The 19,102-nt window shown below is 41.1% G+C and overlaps 1 protein-coding gene across 3 annotated transcripts in view; it reads left to right on the top strand.

The window, feature by feature from the left end:
- The window catches only part of atrnl1a (attractin-like 1a), a 241,016-nt gene that overhangs the window by 36,560 nt on the left and 185,354 nt on the right, over positions 1 to 19,102 (top strand). For all 3 annotated transcript variants that reach the window (XM_019263833.2, XM_019263831.2, XM_027278322.1), the window contains exons 3-10: positions 1,576 to 1,689; positions 2,649 to 2,777; positions 4,638 to 4,846; positions 8,645 to 8,819; positions 9,307 to 9,394; positions 11,320 to 11,566; positions 13,984 to 14,167; positions 15,481 to 15,635. In XM_019263833.2, coding sequence (XP_019119378.1) covers positions 1,576 to 1,689; positions 2,649 to 2,777; positions 4,638 to 4,846; positions 8,645 to 8,819; positions 9,307 to 9,394; positions 11,320 to 11,566; positions 13,984 to 14,167; positions 15,481 to 15,635 — 1,301 coding nt within the window. The remainder of the gene's footprint in view (positions 1 to 1,575; positions 1,690 to 2,648; positions 2,778 to 4,637; positions 4,847 to 8,644; positions 8,820 to 9,306; positions 9,395 to 11,319; positions 11,567 to 13,983; positions 14,168 to 15,480; positions 15,636 to 19,102) is intronic.

Here is a 19,102-nt window from a genome sequence, read left to right as displayed (position 1 = left end):
GATTCTCTGACTTTTTGCACAACCAGAAGGTCAAAATGTCCTGATGGTTCTCACTCCAAACTTGTCGAATATTGCCTGCATTATGTCTGTACATGGCTGTGTAACTTAATGTTTGATGTGCGGTCAAAGCCAGGTGATGTATGGATGGATGGGTCTGACAAACACAAGACTTTCACCTAGAAGTCTACTGTATGTATCCTGTGTCAAAGCAAATGTCAATGCTGACTTCTTCTAAGTTACATAGGCTATTTAAGTAACTAAGTAAGTAACATGAGACGACAGCAAACAACTAACTAAACTAAACCTAACCAAAGTGTGCTTTATTTTGAAAGTTTGACCAGATATTGACATATTTATTATTGCTAACTTGACATGCAGCGATAGGAGTAGGTGCTTTTCCACATGGATTGTATCATTTCTTAATGTTCTTTAGTCTGAACATTCACATTCACTCACCTAAATCTGAGGACATCCAGTTTTGGATAGGTCAAGTGTGTCTTTATACTTGCTATACTTGTCCTCTTAGTTATTTATCCGTTCTGTTCGCACCCAAGAGTTGTTTTTCCATTGATTTTCACAGCTTTCACAGGGAAAATGTTCCAGTTAAGTGTTTCCCATTAAGTTAAGCGGGAGTGGTCTGGTTACACCTAAACGCAGTAAAAAAAGACAAAAGATGCTTCCCAGCTGGTTATGATGACGACGTTTGGATCGGTTGGAAATCTCTTGCAACATTTGGTGTTGATAGTGATGGTCCCAAGAGGAGAGGATAGTTCATGCCTGTTCGGGTCAAAATGAACCAGTTGACCACAACTTTGGTCCAAAATTGCTGCCAAATTTTCCATTACATTTGTTCTGAATATTCATAGTCCCCGGTGGTTGAACCCCATGAGCTTTTTCAGCATTATCAGATCAAAATTTCCACAAGAAACCACAAGAAATCAAAATCAAATGGGCCAAGTGTCCATCAAGCTGTTGCATTGTGTATTACAATGAACACTGATTACATTTACATGCACACTAGTATCCAGGGATGGAGTCCTATTCTGGTTTTGATCATATTTGGGTTCAGAAATTCACATTGTACATAAATCAACCCGCTTATTCACTTTGATTGCAGCTTTTACATCATTTACCATCATTATGTTTATTTGTTAACATGAGTTGAGATTGCACATATGGCTGATGGTGATTAGAAACCTGGTGTTTGCGACCTGCCGCGATAGGATTCGAAGTAATTAGCATATAAAGGTTTCTCAGAACAGGAAGAGGAGCTTGTTTTAGAGCTCTCAAACCAGGATACTGAAAAGAAACACGATCAGAATTGGTGTAAAAGTGTGTCCTGTGTGTAAAAATACACCAATTACAGCGTGAAGGAGACACACATTTAATAATCACCAGTGTGGCAACAAGGCTTTCTGAAGCATCCTGCGGAGACAATGTGTGATCATAACCACAGACTTCATAAATAGTAGATACACTTTTGCAAAAGTAAGAATCATTTTGAAGCATATGGGTAATATATATTCATCAAATGCATTTTTGTCATACCTATATATTCTGTGATCTGTCTCCCAGTCCTAATGCAGTACTCAGGCTGCGCTTCAATCACTTTGCCACCGAGTGCAGCTGGGACCACATGTATGTCTATGATGGAGACTCCATTTATGCGCCTTTGATTGCTGTCTTCAGGTGAGCACTCGCTATTCTGAATACAAGAGCTGCAAAAGGAGGGAGGGGGGAATATGGAAATGACTCAGGTAGCCTTTGGCAGAGCTTCAAAAAGCTCCAACAAATCTGCACTTATGCAAGTCAAATGACTCCATTTGTGGGCAAACAATGGGCCTCGTAATTACCACTGTACCGCAATACGGCGGTGATAGAAAAAAAATATTGCAATTACTCACATTAGCCCTGAAAGGCACTTCTTTTTCTGGAGCTTTTTTTTTCTTTCCGAAGGACAATTTACAAGCGTGTGGGTGGGTCTCTTTCGTTTGACAGAAATTCATTTAAAAAAAACAAAACAGTAATAGCACAATAATTTAGCAACCTCCCACTTTCTATTCTGCTTGCAATTTCAGCTTATCTCCTGTCGAGAGTTCAGCTGCTTTCAGGATATAAAGGAGATCATTTGGCCCATTCCAACCAAAGAAGAAATATCTGTATATACAAAGCCTAGACTCATGTAGGATTACTACCTACAATAAATAAGCTTACATTGTTCATTATAATTTGTTACATACTTGTGTTGGAGGGGGGAAAAAAAGGCTACAGTTACAGCAGGGAGGAGGCTTTGACTCAGATTCATTAAGGGCGAGGATGTTTGCAGTGCGCTGCATTTATTAAAAAAGACAAGCCGACCACATAAGAAACCGCCGACCCCCACTGAGAAACCTCATCAAACAAATAAAAGCGAAAGGCGGCTTGACTCTGCACTGCAATGTTGTTTTACTTTAAAGCTAATCACTGTCGTATTTGTAGTGGGGGCCTGCAGTTGCTCAAATTGAATCCTTTTTATCTCCTCCTGTGGTGCTTTAAGATCAGAGGCCATAAAATTCACCAGCATTTCAAAAAGCTTTTTATCATTATTACTTTTTAAAAAATGATTTTTTTGATAGGGGCTGAGTGTCTTATTCTCTTTTTATTCTCAGTGGTCTAGTTGTACCGGAGTTCAGAGGTAACGAGACAGTCCCCGAGGTAGTGACGACGTCCGGCTACGCTCTGCTTCACTTCTTCAGCGACGCTGCCTACAACCTGACCGGCTTCAACATCGCCTACTCGTATGTCCAGACGTTAAGCGTCCACTCTCCGCCTTTCTGTCCCAGTGTCAGACTAATCCAAACACACACAGATTGCAGATACGCAAGGATTGATTATTCATCATGGGGAAACATGAACACAAATGAATGACTCTGTTGTTCAACTGTTTGTTATCATGCATATATACCCAGTGGACAACTGTTTTGAAGCCTCCACTTTGGCAGTATGATTGTTGCTGTCTTGATTTTTCTTTTGGATCTGGTGTCTGATGCACTGAGAGTTAGGCTGAGCCAGAATATTTTCACATCTAACTCAGCGAACCCATTAAAAACACCAAAACCGGCAAAGTGGATACCTCTATGTGCAAAAACACGTGATGAAGTGCCCTCTGTGGTGCCCTTCCAGTGGAGAAAATCTAATATAATAGGTGCCCTTAAAATGGAGAATGCCCTACATGCTAAAAAAATGAGATGGCCTCTACTCTAAAGGTTTGATTAGTTTGTTACAGAGGTAGTAGCGGTTATACTTTAAATCAGACACCAGGGTTTGGAAGTGTTTCACCATGAATGCATCACGACTCTCTGTTTGCTGGCTCCCCACTGCATGCAGCTGGTGTCCCTTCTTATTATTATTATTATTTTCCACCCCTGTGTACAGTACAAACACAAACTCGCAGCGCGCCGTCGTAATGCTGTCTACACAGTGTCGCCACCTCTTACAGACACGAACCTGGCTGCTTTGTGCCAGGAGTGATGGAAAATTGAATGATATGTGGTAGGTTGGACACGTGGGAGAGAGGGGGGGGGGAGTTAGTGTACAGCCGCACAGCCTCAAGGCTCTCGGCACACACACACACACACACACACACACACAGAGGGGAAATAAAGGTTGTCATGACGACCCTCTTGTCACGGTAGCAAACCAGCTTTTTGTATTAACGAAAAGATGATTTTCTGCTCATGGTTTTCTCTCATCTCTTTCAGCATGTGTATTTATCTGACACATCGGTATATCAATGTTTTTTTTTTGTTTACAGTTCACAGTATGTGTCATTTCACTCATTTCATCCCACTACTTAGCCTGCTGGATCTTTATATATAATGGTCTCTCATTTTCAGTCTCCTTTGTGTCTTTTTCTTTGTGTCCTTCTCATTATATATCTAATTTCTCCTTTTTTGAAAAGATATCTGTCTTGCTCCATATCTCTTATATGTCCCATATTTCTTGTCAGAGGCCTGTGTTTCAAAGCCTTTTTAGAATAAATGCATTCAAATGCGGGAACAAGAGGTGAATGTCTAAACTAATGTTCACTACTCATTGTTCTGAGCTTCGTATTACGTCATTGGTCTAATCGGTTCATTCATTCTTCACCATATTTATTAAAGAGTAAGAAAAAATCAGGCTGTGCAGTTATTAAATCATTCATGACATGATGGCTAATTTACCTTTACAGAATGCATTATTTCCCATGACTGCATGAGAATTATCCTGCTTTAAAACGATTGATTCTTATACGACAGCTAGGGGGAATGTTTCTTTCCCCTAAATCATATGGTAGATTTAAGATGTGAGGAAAACATGTCGTGAATACGCTTTAAGAACCAAAACTATCAGCTAAAAGGGGCTAAAAAGCTCCTTAGAGCTGCAGTGCTGGTGATCATTTTTGTCTTCAGCACTACAACCAGCAAGAGAAATCACAAGACTGTAGTTGCCTAAAATGCTTTGCAGCTACTACTTCAGCTTTTCTTTCAAGAGACATCCACAGTGTCTCAAAGCTTTTATCTGGCCTGTCACAATCAAGTATTCTCTGTGCTCATGGTACTGTATAACCTTGAAGAAGTTCCATGACATCCTCCCAAACTGTGTCTCCCCCCCCGCAGGATAAACTCGTGTCCCAACAACTGCTCGGGCCGCGGCAGATGCACCACAGCGAACTCCGTCTCGGGTCGCGTGTACTGTGAATGTGAGGAGTACTGGAAAGGAGAAGCCTGCAACATCCCGTACTGCAGGGATAACTGTGGCAGCCCGGATCACGGCTACTGTGACCTGACTGGAGAGAAGCTCTGCGTCTGCAACGACAGCTGGCAAGGTAAAAGAGCAGGACAAACGGGACAGCGAAGAGGGAACAGAATATTTTATCAGGGAAGTTAAAGCAGATATGTGGAAGAGCTGAGAAAGTCTATTGAGGAGCCTTTGGTCTCACTGGAGTTCGGCCTTTTGCCTGAAACTGGTTTACAAAGACGATTTCAGAGGGATAGAAGGAAGATGGGGTGAGAATGTAAAGACAGGAAAGAGCTAGAGATGTATCCTGACTACCTCGACTATGACTTTAATATATAATATCAAAGTTTTAGGTTACATAAAACTATTGCATGCAATGACTTCATGTATTTCATCATGTTTGTCACAAATCAACCCAATTTAGTCGAGTTTGCCAATCAGCACATGTTATTCATCCTCAAAACAAACACTACATTCCCCATGATGCCTTTGATGAAGAGAGGGATCTTTTTGATGTTTCTGTTTTGTTCATTATTAATGTGAAAAGGCGGCGAGCAGGAAACAGACAGGATGAGTGGTTACAAACAGCGCGACAGCAGCAGTTTTCTCGTCGGAACGCTTCCCGATTAAACATTATTTCATATCATGAAACAATTGATGCGATATCTTGGGACATCTTGCCTGGTGCGTAATATATTCATGATTTTTGTTGTTTTATGTTTCACTTGTGAACACTTTCCTCCTCCCGGCAGAAGAACTTTATGATACGTGGCATGATTGTGACTGGGAACAAGTTTACAATGCTGGTCTCCCTTATTTTTCAGAAAATGCTGCTTATTTCTTGATGCACATTGATAAAATCTAACATGGACTACCCATAAATATGAAATACATTGAATGGCTTGAAGATGCTGCCAGTTTCCTCAGTAACTACCTCATTTGTTGAAAGCACTTTTAGTGATTTCTCAATGTTAATGTTGTTGTCAATGAAGAATCTTCACATATTGCTTAAATAGCTTCTTATTTGTTATCAATATGAAAGTCACGCACATTAATATTAGTTTTGTATCTATGATGGGAGATTTGTGCAATCTCACTCACAACACTAAGTGTTTAATTATGCTCTGCCTGACCCTCGAACAATTCAGAAGCAGTGATATCTTTCATATTGATGATAATATTTTGAATCTGACTGCAGCTCAGATCAGCTGGTGAAGCACTGCCCCCTCCTGGATACATGGTGTACACACACGTACAAACAGATGAAAACGATAGACGTGAAGCCACTTTTAGTTCTTAAATGTTCATTTCTAAACTTTATTGTATCTTATTTTGTCTGCTGGACATAACGAGTTTAGACGAGCTGAAAAAAAGCAGCATGTGTGTCAGTAAAAAGTAACACTGTCAATAAAAAAAACATTTTTGAAGAGATTTGCTCTGAATTGATCGTTCAGAATGCTGCATCCGCCCTGACCAATTGATTGCTGGCGTGAAATTAGAACTCTGTTCACTCTTAATTAGGCTTTTGAAGACATTTCGCAGGAAATATCAGCTCGCAATCACTTCAAGTTATCAAAAACAACAACAGGCAGACTCAGCAGACATATAGAGACACCCATTCAGTACCACCTTAAATTATTAAAGTCATTTCACTTCATTCCTGCACTGTGGCAGAGGGTCTTATCTTCAGCATTTTAATTTAATGGATCTGTCTCCTAATCTTTCAAATTACAGAGCGAGACAGAGACAGAGAAATCTTTTTCTATATGATGTCTGCCTGCTGGTCATGCACTAAACCATAAGGGTCATGCTGTTGAAAGTCTGCAGGTATCTTTGAGGTTGTGTCTCTGTGCAAGTTAAGTGTTGCAAAAGATGATTTAAGATGAAAGATACGAAAGGTAATAACACTATTACTGCAGTGTGTGACGATTCAATCGATAATTGTAACAGGATTTGTCCTATATCTCTGTGCAGTAGACTCAAAACAAAACCTGAACATTTGCATAAAAAATAGGCCACACGGCCACTAAGACGCGACATAGAGCAGAGAGAGTACAAATGCATTTGCAAAAGCATTAATCTTGACAATTACTACTTTAACACATAAACAAACAAACGTATTTATTCAGCCTTTGTAAGGTGTGCCCTCATTTTCAATACGCACAAAACATAATTAACAAGAAAACAAACAAGCATACAGCAACAGAACACAAAGTAGTTCGTAATCAAGGTTTTTAATTGATTAAAAGTTAAATGCTCCTGACTGAACATTGAAAAAAGAGCTCTGTTTGCACCAAACCAAGATATCTATACTTTGAGACCTCCTCAGTAGTTTGGTCCTTTTGTCCAGAGTGGTTAACTGTTTCCTAGAGACGTACATCTGGCTCTGGAGAACAGTGAACAGAGAATATATAGTCTTGTTTGCATTCAGAATAAAAAGTGCATCTTGTTGTGTGAGTGTGCAGTTTGACCCGAGCAATACAGAACTCTATAATCTGCATGAAGATAAGCATTACATAAGAGATACTGCATGATGAGGGGTCTATTATCATAAATTAATGGATGGAGGGGGTTGAGAACAAACTCAACCTCAACAACCTCTTTGGAAATTCAAAGTATTCACATAACCAAGTGCAAACTGCTCTACAAAATTTCGTTAAAAGTAAATAATCCGTGTGACGAGTGGCACCCCCTCAGTGGTGTCTTAATGCAAAATTAAAACAGCGCACGGCTGTCACACATATGCACAAGGTGGGTGGAGATGTGTAAACATCCGTAGTTCACAGGCAGCGTATCTGTTCGGTTTGCAATCTGCAGAAAGTCCGCGTGGGTGTTGGTGTGATTCTGCGGGTTGCAGATTCGGTGTGGGTCACGGCCTCGCAGCCTCAGAGCGGCCATCTGATGCACAAACAGTGGGGGTAATAAAGATGCTGGTCACCACGGCAACCAGCAAAAAAATACGGTTTCGTGTTAATGAAAAGAGCGCGTCCTCCCCGTCTCCCTCCCCGTCCCTCCACTCTCCTCATGCCACTGTGAGTGAGTGTTTTTATTTCTTTCTCCTCCTCGTGGCTCATTTGTCTCTCTCTCTGCCTCGTTAGAAGCTCCCTGCTGGTTTAAGCCTCTTGGACTCTTTGAGGGGCAGAGAGGTCAACAGACCACACTTAAAAAAAAAGATCATAGTGTTGATAGTATTGCGGTCAACAGCTCTTAAATGTAATCAGCGTGCCTCTCTGTGTTTTTACTTAAACGCTCTCCAGAAGTCAAAGGATTGTCTGATCTTATCTAAAGATTCACTAACGGAAAGATCGGACAGTGGATGCATCAAAACAAAATATGTAATGTGTCTCTATTCATGTTTTATTCCCATAGGGAAAAAAACGATATCTCCTTTTTCTAAGTTTTAATTATCTGTATGTGCATGAGGGAATATTAAACAAAACTGTGGGTGGTTTATTTGATTTAAGAACAGCTTTTAATATTCAGTTGTTTTTTTAAAAAAGGAACTCTTTGTCGGTCGGTCTCATTGGTTCCCATGAGAACCAGATGGAGACGTCAGATGGAACGATGGGAAAAGAAATCCACATTCACCGTTTCGTGGTCTCTCGGCTCACAAAATGAAATAACGAGGGAGCGCTTAATCAACAGTGTCTTTTAATGTTTTCCATGTAGATAAACATCCTTAACCTTCTCCCACCAATGTCTAACAGCCAGGGACTGCGGCCTCAGCCGGGAGACTGTATTACAGTATCTGTTATCTAACAGATGGATGTTTCGTCAATATTCTGATCAGAAAACTTTTCAAAACAAATTACAGAGCACTTGTGTAGTGTTGTTTGTCTGTGGTCATTAAAGATGAATGCGTCTCTCCTCCGTTTCTTTGTCTCAGGTCCAGACTGCTCTCTGTCCGTCCCGTCCACTGAGGCCTTCTGGGTGCTGCCGAGCATCAAACCGTCAGCTCAGTCTCTGGGTCGGGCGTCCCATCAGGCTCTGGTGCACTCTGGGCTGATGTGGGTGGTGGGAGGCTACTCTTTCAACTACTCCAACTACCACATGGTCCTCAAGTAAGCAGCACCAACCTGTCTCAGCAGCTGTCCGTCCTGTAAATCTGATCTAAGGGGTAGAAATCAAAGAAAAAAGCTTTACTAATGACAGCCAGTAGACCCATTACAGCGTGGTAAGCAAAGGTACAGTAGTTTAGGTGAGCAAGCACAGTTTACTAGAATACATGATGGGAACTGAGCCATAGTTTAATATTATATTCACCCACATTCCACTGAGTGAGTAATCTCACAGTGTGGTATTACTGTAGTACTTTTACTTAAGGTAAAGTATCTGAGTACTTCTTCCATCACAAGTTTGATGAAAAATAAACTACAAATGTATTTTTACTTTTTTGATCATCACAGTTAAAGTCACAAAACACACCTTTTTAAAATTGCTTTTAATGTTTAATGTACCTTGAAAAGCGCTTTTAAATAAAAATGTATTATTATTATTAAAGTTTCCAACTCAGTTTTTATTTGATTTTTTTCTAATTTTTTACAACAGTTACAACCTGGAGAGCAGCACATGGGATGTGGTGCCCGTCGGCAACGGCCCCCTCTACAGATATGGCCACTCATTGGCTCTCTACCAGGTAATACAGCCGTGGCTGCAAGTGAAATATGAAAATACAGTACTGTGTTTACACATCACACCTAAGCAGACACACCCGCACAAACGTAAACGCAGACCACACTCATGGCAAGATGCAAATTTCATAATTTATTCAACATCTTCACAAAGGTTTAGTGAAAAGTTTCAGATCTGAGCGTTGGTCTGTCGTCTTCCTCGGTATGTGAGGGTCAAACAGAAACACCCGCAGCTGATTAAAACAACCAACAATCACTTCACTGTATTAACACTGACAGCTCGACTTCTGGAAATACAATTCTGCTTTAGCTCATTTGTGGCGAACAATAAAAAATAAATGATAGCGTAGCTAAAGTGCACTTCTTGTCATTGTACAGCAGAACTGCATGTCAGTGATAGCGGCACATAAACGGAGCTTTGTAATTAGATTTTAAATTATATTCGTCTTTGCTCGGTTTAAATCAACACTGTAAGAACCGAAAGACAAACTCACTTTGTCTTTCACTTCATGTGAAGTTTAGTTAGCTGAGACTTCCTGTTTTATTGTTGCTGATAAGTTATAAATCTTTTAAACATTTTGTAGTCGCAGCTTCTCAAATCATTTTTCTTTCTTTCCTCTGTTTCAAATTGAGTATATATTTAGTTTTTGACTATTAGTCAGAAGAAACAAGCTATTTAAATATATAATTGTCTGTGTGATATGATGATGCTTTAAAATATATTTTAATATAATAAGGAAAGTGATTCTTACCTCTGGAAACTATGCACTTGAAAATGCTAGACTAACCATTATTCACCGTTACCTGTGAAGAAATGAGAAAGCCGGAAGCATCCATGTGTCCAGTATAGATCGCTCACTTCACGATGTGTCACTGTCCAAATACTGGGACACGTGCTCATTTTGTGTGGAAGAGATCAATTAATAGTGAAGGGCAGAGGGAGAATGAAGACAAATGTCTCTGTGATGAAGGTGAGATTTTAATCTGGAGGAGGTCACAGTGACCGACTTAGAACCTGGAGAAGATTTGGAGGCAGTGCAAAAGTTTTAACCTAAAAAGGAAAAAGGAATTACTTCACTTCATCTCTGTAGAGATGTTTTATTTTTATCTCCGGGAGTAACAGAGACTTCCGACCAGACCTGCTGACTCTTCCCTTCTTGACCTTTATAGCTTTACACTGATATTTTAGGTGACAACAAGCAGCATGGCTGCACTGATGTGGAGATAAATGCATGTTAGTTCATCATTTAAACTCTGGAATAAAACAAAATCATTGATTCTAAAGTCCCCATGCAATAAAAATGTATATTTTAAGTGTAACAATGAAAAGAAAATATTTTTTTTCAAGGTTTTGTTGCGTTTGTCATTTCCTATACAAAGTTGCTGACGACACATTCTGCACTGGGGGGTCAAAACTAAATTTGCATCCAATGAAATGCTTTCCGATAACGTGCTTTCTTTTTTGATGCAGATGGGTCAGAATTTATTTGCTGTCTCAGCTTCAAATCTATTTACAGAGATTCCCGATGGACAGATAGCTTCAGCCGACTTGCTAAAGTAACTAACATTTAACTTGGTTGAAGGTTTATTTCGACCAAGCCAGAGTTGGTGATTGTTTGAAAGACAAACCAAAGTTTTAGTGAGTTTTATTTAGTTTGAATCAAATGTTACGGTGTTAGGAGGTCGATTACTGCAGATCTTCCTCTCTGTGATGTTGTCAGACACTTATAATAACAATCTGAGCTGTCAGTGATAAAAACAGCACTTTTGGTAGATATACTTCGCTGGTGCACAAATGCTGGTTTCGCTCTCTCTCAGTACTGGATCAATTTCAAAAATTGTTGACCCCATCAGTCACATAGACACAAAAATGAGAGTCCAGGCTGAAAAATACTGAGGTTACCCTCTTTCCATCTTTCCCCTCATGCAGGATGACATCTACATGTTTGGTGGAAAGCTTGAAGCGAAATCAGCCAACGTGACGGACGAGATGTGGGTGTTCAACATTCCCAGACGCACCTGGTCGCCGCAGAAACCGGCCCCGCCTCCTCCCTACGCCTTAGAGGGGCACACCGCCCACGTGGTGGAGCTGGCCGACGGCGAGCCGGTGATGCTGATCTTCTTCGGCTACTCGCCGATCTACAGCTACATAAACAAAGTTCAGGAGTACAACATCAGTAAGTGCACGCACTGACTGACTTCTGATTGATGGAAATCAATAACAGAGACATTTTCAGTCTTCACACAGGAATTTTACACACGTAATTCATTTTTAAAAAATGATTTACAGTTGAAGATGAATGGAGTGATTTGTGGCAACAGTTTGTGTTTGTTCCACCTCTGTCTCATCATGACAATTCCCCTGTGTACAAAGCCAGGTCCATACAGTAATGCTGGCCTACCCACAGATGAATGTAATGGTCTGCTGTCCTCATACTTCTGGCCATTTATTGTGCATTTATATCTGTTTCTCTATATGGCCACTAGATGGTGGTGTCACACAGCCTTGAAAATTAGATCTTTGACACATTCTGGAGAGGAGAACACACACATGCACACACCTTTCATTAAACACACAACACTATAAAAGGCAAATACGTGCAGCTACACAAAGCACACACACATACACACACACACAGTGTGGTCATTAAGAAGAGGTGGCACGCAGGCCGGAGTGTCTGGGCGAAGCCAATGATTAATGAATCCACCACGTTCCCTCTTCCTCTCTCTTTCTCATCCCTCCTTCTCGCTCTTCTTCCACGCTCTCAGCTCCCCCTCTGTGTTTCTACCTTTCATCTGCAGGGCCTTGGTTTCGGGCCCCCGTCATCTCCTGCTCTTTTCCCCCCCGCCTCACCTTTTTCCTTCCTTCTCTCCCCTTCTCTGTCTATCACTTTCATCTTCACCCACCTCCGTCTCCTCCCTCCCTCCTCTTTCTCCTCTGACATTGTCACAGCGTAAGTCTGCACTGAGCATCATTAGGCTTCAGAGGGAGCGACTAACCTCGAAACGAGCGGAGGGAAGTAGAAGCGGAGTGTAAAAGATGAGGTAAAAGGATTTAATGACCACTCAGAGAGGCAGGTTCACACCAATTAGCTGCCAGAGATGAGATGAGAGTTGACCTTCTACTTTCTTGTAATTTCTTCATAGTTTCTCCTCCTTATCGCTGTTTCTCCCGTTCTTTCCTGCTCTTTCTTTCAGGTCTTTCACTCGTGGCCTGTGTTCTGCCGTCTGTCACTGTCACTTTTTATCGCCCTTTCTCTCTCGTTCCTCAGTTCAATGCAGTTTTCAGACACGACGTTCTCATCAGAAATATGCTGCCGAAGCCTTAGAGCCAGACCATGACATGATTTTTGATGGTTGATATTTGATATTTGATACTGACATATCAGCCAAATACAACATTTCATTTCAGTGCTTTTCATGAGGTTTGGTTAAATTTGGTTACTGAAGAATTGTAGCCAAGATATACGACTATGTGATGGAGGGAAATTATCAGATCTTTTTACAAATGAAGAATTTGTCATACACAGCGCTTCACAAAGATTCTTCTCACTCAACAACTCACGAAATTGAATTTTTTTAAGGGCGTCTGAGGACCTTTCTGTGTCAAAAAAAACAACAATTTAATGTATTGCATTGAATGCAAGAAGGCACAAATTAAACTTTTCTTCACTTGACAACTCACAAAACTGGGTGATTCTTTTTAAGGCAGTCAGAGGATATTTCATTACTAATTCAGCGGTGAAATCAGATATGTAAAATATAAAAAACGTGTTTGATACGTCATGAGATTTCCCATCGAGGGGTGGCTTGTTAAATATGATATAAACTGTGATTAAACATATCATCCAGTGACATCTATACATGAGCAATGTCACTTATAGATGGTACTGTGCAGTAAACATTTAAAACACTGTGAACTTTAGAATCATTTGTATTTTTATTCAGTTCATTCTTGCTCAAAGACCCGCTGTTGAGTTTTATAGGTGTTATTACAGGTGAAACTTTTGCCGTCATTTGCCAGTGGGTGTCTTCAGATGCAGAGTCTTGATAGAGATGACATTTAGATAAAAAAAAGATACATTTAGGGCGTTGCATGCGGTTTTCCCTTGTTCGTTTCCTTTTAGTTTCTCAGGTTTTCTCTCTCTGCTCTCTGTAGTACTCGTCTTCTCGGGGGTTTACTGTTCCAGATGATGGCACGTTTTTTTTTCTCTCAGGCTTTTGAAGTTCTCTACTCCTTTGTTATGTTGTGTCTTTTTCTTTATTGGGGTCTCTGCTCGGATGATGTAATTCCCGTCTGTTTTTTAATAAGTGATTTTCTATGCACCTGAGTCAATCAGTATGCCACACGCTGGACTAATAAAGGCTCGCTTTTATAATTCAGTAAACTGTAATTTCCTCTGGCCTCTCTTAACCGCTTGGCTCGTTCTCTCTCCGTCTCTCTTCCTTTCTCTTCCCTCGCTCTGTCGCACCTCCAGGATTAAAAGTGCTTTTGCTTTTTGGCACGAAAGTGAAAAGCACAAGTTGCCAAAGCATCAAAAAAACTTTCTAAGTGATCAACTTTGATCTCTCTCTCTACCCTCTTGTGTCTCAGGGTCTAACTCGTGGCAGGTTGTGTCTGCCGGAGGCGCGGTGGTCCAGGGAGGTTACGGCCACAGTAGTGTGTACGATGAGGCCAGCGGCTGTGTGTTCGTCCACGGGGGATACAAGGCGCTTAGCAACAACAAATACGGCCTGGTGGACCACCTGTACCGATACCACGTCCACACAAAAACATGGTAAGATGCAGAACATTGTTACTTATAAATATGCATTTGTATTCACTGCAAACATTTCGGTGTTCAAAAGATGTTGACGTCCTGCAGCGACGCTTGAAACCTGCCAAAATGGAAATTACATTGACATCCGTTATTGTTTATAAATCCAATCAGCCTTTCTCTGAAATGCTCAGGGAGCTGGAGCCAATCCCATCATGCACCAGGTCAAAGTCAGAGTGCATTCTGGACAGGTTTCCAGTTATTCACAAGGTTTTAAAGGACCAGTGTGTACGATTTAGGAGCTCTGTTTACAGAACATGACAGAAATCGATCAACATCTTCATGTATTCATGATACCTCCTAACCAAACCTCTATGTATATACACGATGTTGCTTTTGTATTCAGAATATATGCAGAGAAAGAGGATTAGTGTGCTTCTCAGAGAGAGGAGAGCAGAGTGAGCATAGGAGGATGTGACAGGCAAGTCTGACCTCAGGTCACCCCGGGCAGATGGACGGGTGAAAGAGGACGCTCGGCTCGATCAGTCTCTCCTCCTTCACACACACACACACACATGAACATATGCTCACATGTGCACACACACACACACAACCTGCTGTCTCTCTGTGGCTCTCACTTTTCCGCGTGGAATTTGGAGTCAGAGTCAGGTGTCACTTGAGCTGGTCGACTTTTGAGATTCTCAGGCTGAAACATTTCCAGTTATTCCATACAGCTGCAGCCTCGATGTGAAGATCATGTCATGTGTGTCAGCAGAAAGCTCCTGATATGTCCACCAGGGCAGGATAGTAGTCATCTGCATGTTAGTGCTCCCCAGCAGGTCATGGGCACTAACATGCAGGTGACTCAATGCCGACATATCGGGAGCTTTCTGCTGAAAATGTGTTGAAAAAGATCGTTTTATCAGTCGGTCAGTGTGTTCCTTTAAGAAGCGTCAGTCGCTGCAGTAACTGAAGGAGCCGCAGAAAGCCACCGCAGTTGGTCTCCGATATGTGACCTTTGACCTCGAAGCGGTCACACACAGCAGACTGAGACCTCCTACAACGTCTGTGTTGAATGTTTCTGTATTTTTGTATGTGTGTGTGTGTGTGTGTGCTGCTCCCAAAGAACAGTTGGTATGAAGGGCAGTCACCACAGGCCGGGTCACACAGCCAGACAGACACCATCAATAACATGGCACCATGGACACACATGTCACACACACACACACTGACAAATTAACACTTTCCTAATATGTCTCAACTTGCAGAGCTGCAGTCTGTTTTCTCTGTGTGTGTGTGTTTGTCTCTAACTGTGTGTGTGTGTGTGCTTGCAGGATGATCCTCGGGGAGAGTGGTTTGGCACGGTATCTCCACTCTGCGGTGCTGCTGAGTGGCACGGTGCTGGTTTTCGGAGGAAACACTCACAATGACACGTCGCTAAGCAACGGAGCCAAGTGCTTTTCTGCTGACTTCATGGCGTACGATATAGGTAAGAACAAGTCTTGAACAATCACACACGTATTTTGCAGCAGATGTAACCCACGTCGGGCTGACAGCCATGAATGCTGTAGCTCTATTTGCTCGTATCGGGCTGCAAACTGGGTCCCTTCACTTCCTCCCAGCGAGTACATGATCAGGACTGTCCCCATGGAAGCACATTTTTCTCAAAAGGCTCATACAGTTTCATTTTATTACTGTGCTTTGTGTGAAGTGGGAAGCAATAACAGTTATTTAACAACAATTTGTACCCCACTCCAAATCTGGAACAGTTCTTGTTACGGGAATTTTAAAGTAAAACCCTTAAATAAGAAGCATCGGATTCAAGCATCAGAGTTTAAGTTGAATTTATTGTTCTTGTGCAAAGGGAAGTGCCCTCAGGACATGTAATAAATAGGAACAAACATTGTATAAGTTAAAACATCCAACTAACTGTGTAACCCTAATTTTTATAACATTTCTCACGCTGCAACAAGTGTAGGAGAGCCACATGCTTCCTTCTGATAGAGTTCCTCATTCACACATAATCAGCGGTAAAACAATGTACAATGTGGGAAGTCATAAAAACAAAGAAAAACCAGTGAATAAGAAGGTGTGTCCAAGCTTTTAACTGCTACTGCATATATTATATTTGATTTATTATTACAGAAACTTTGTTTCTATATTTAGATTATTGTGTTATCCAGTATATTCACCATAGTTACCACGTCATCACCATATACGATACACATCCTGCAGTCTGAAGGATTTTATTTGTTCTTTTGGTGACTCACAGTGCTTTCACACGCACACACAGAAGCACATATTCATACAAATGTTGTGCTTTTAGCACTGATTTACTGGTGTGAATCAGAGCTTTGCAGCAGCAGCAGCGGTGGTGTTTGATGAAATGCCCTTAATGGTGCACACTGCACATGAGAGGGAAAGAGGCAGAGAGAAAAATGACAGACACAGAGAAGCCAAAGAAACGACAAGAAGAAATAATCTTAAAGACAGAAGGAGCCTGTGTTAGGACTGTGTTAGGATACAGAGACTGCAGCACAGGCAGAGAATATGGATGATTAAGAATCCCATCACAGGCTACCCAGTCGCACCATAGACCAGATGGCACGAGGATGTTTCCACCTCTCGACAGGGACAGAGAAAATGGAGCGATGAGAAGGGAGCTTTGGGAGAGGAAAAGAGGGATTACACCAACTCCTTAACAGGAGAAAAACAACAGGGAGCAGAGAGATTAACAGAAGGAGGGGAAGAAACGAAAGATGGATATGCATGGAGAAAGGTGCTTTATGAGTGTGAATTAAAAAGGAGGAAAAAATATGGTTGATTTCTGTTGCGGAAGGACAACGAGGTAGTAGAAGCCTGCTGGTGGCTCAGCGGGCAGAGCAGCTGCCGTGCCCTTGTGATGTGGTGAAGTTGCACAAATAATCGTATCATATAACTGTACGTTGATGTCGCTAATGATTAAACAGGCCGTCCTTTAGTGCTGAAACCATTTAGGTTTTGACCGTTGGTTAGATGATTGACAGAAATCTAGAAATTGTTTTAATTTATTATGCAAAAGTGTCAAATATTCAAATGTTTCTGCTTTTTCAGTCATAAACTTTTATTCATACTTCACAGGTCCTGTTATTTATTCCTGATCTGAGAGAAAAGTTTGTCTGGAACCAAATTATATTCAGTTATATTCTGTTTAGCCCACGGGTCTCTGGTCTGTACTTTAACATGTATAATACCTGTGAGGATCCAAGTATAGCTCTGATCATGTGGTGTGTCATAAAAAAACCACAGGAGGAAAATGTGTTTTTTCAGGTGTCATTTCAGCGAGTGTGAACTGTGACATGCAGGGCACAGTGCAGGATTGTGTTTTCCACAACTGACAACAATTTATAGAATTTGCTGTCTTTAGATTTTTCATGTTACACTAGTTTGGTAAAAGAAAATGAAAATAAATATCTTTTCCAGAGCTTTTCAACATGACCAAAGTTCCAAACTTATGCGCTGACCATTGAGGTGGCTATGAACTATTTTAAGAAAAACTAACTTTGGTTAAAGGCTCCTTCAGTCTGTGATTCTCAAACAGGGCTCTGCTCATGTGGTGTGAGCGGTGAAATGCAGAGAAACTGACTCGTATTGCTACTATTTTTCATCCTGATTGCTAGTTCCTACGGTCTCTCTCTATTATGGTGATTTTAGGTTGAACACATGTTGGATCTTCGTCTAATTATCTTCAGTTTTGGACTTTTTATGACTAAATTGATGCTTGTTTCATCACTAATCTCAACTCAAGGCTTTCAGTCAAAGTTCCAAACTTAAGTGATGTGCTAACTTGATCTGCTGAATAGAAGAAAACCGAGGAGCGTGGTTTAAAAGCTGCTGAGATAAAAGAAAAACAAGAACCTCGAGTTGATGATTCTTCTTTTAATACATGTCTGATATCTTTAATCTAATATATTTCTCTGGTGCTCTTTCACATAGAAGTGTTAAAAAAAGAGACAATATTTCAAATTATACATCAGAGGGTCCCTGATATTCTCTCTCTCGTCAGGGGTCCTCGGCTGAAGAAAATTAAAAACTGTCTCCAGCCACACTTTTATCGAAAAAGTGCAAAATTAGTTTACTTCAGACACAATCAAGATTTTGTTCTTCCTGTGTTATCATCTAGACTGTTGTCAGTCCAAATCGGCCTCCCCTCCCTCCCTCTCCCTCTTTCTTTGATATTCCTTGTCACTCTCTGCTCTAAACGATTTAATAAAAGAGAAAAATACCGGGGAGGATATTGCTGAGATAAAGCAGCGAATGTGAGGAGGAGGAGTGGATGAAATAAGAGAGCAGGGCACTGAGAAAGGAGCGAGGGATATATACGCAGAGCCGGAGAGAAATGAGGAATAAATGAAGGAGGGATTTAGGGAGAGAAAAGGAAACACTAATGACGGAGGAAGAGAATTACCTAAAGACAATAAAGGTATGCCAGGATGAAGCAGATAATAAGCCTGTGTATAAAAGGCAAAATAAAAAGTAATAAACGATGAAGTATCGGTTCACAGAGCGGCCCCGTCTCTGAGAAAGTTGGAGGTAACGTCGTGCATGAACGCTGAGCCCTTTCTCGCCCCATCAACGCTTTCAATAAATGTGTGTGTTTACATGTCCCTTAACTCTGCGCAAACACACCCCTGTCTTTATAAATATCATCATTTATTCATTACAGCTCGTATCTGCAGATCTGCACTACTTTATTGTCCACCAGCCACCTCTCTGCCTCACTGCAGAAACAGGAGGGGGAGGAAACAAAGGGAGAATATGAGGTAGCGTGAGCTGGAGGACGCAACAGTGAGAGATTAAATGATAAAGGAAAAACAGAGTATGGGATAGAAGGGGCAATGAATGGTGAAAAATGAGTTTTTCACAATGAGGAAACTACTTTTAAAGTAGTTGTATGAAGTTGTGCAGAGTTTTACA

Source organism: Larimichthys crocea, chromosome III, assembly GCF_000972845.2.
Source record: "Larimichthys crocea isolate SSNF chromosome III, L_crocea_2.0, whole genome shotgun sequence".
In the NCBI taxonomy this organism is placed as follows: domain Eukaryota; kingdom Metazoa; phylum Chordata; class Actinopteri; family Sciaenidae; genus Larimichthys; species Larimichthys crocea.
Note: the sequence above shows the minus strand (reverse complement) of the source record. Positions and strands in the feature narration are given on the sequence as shown.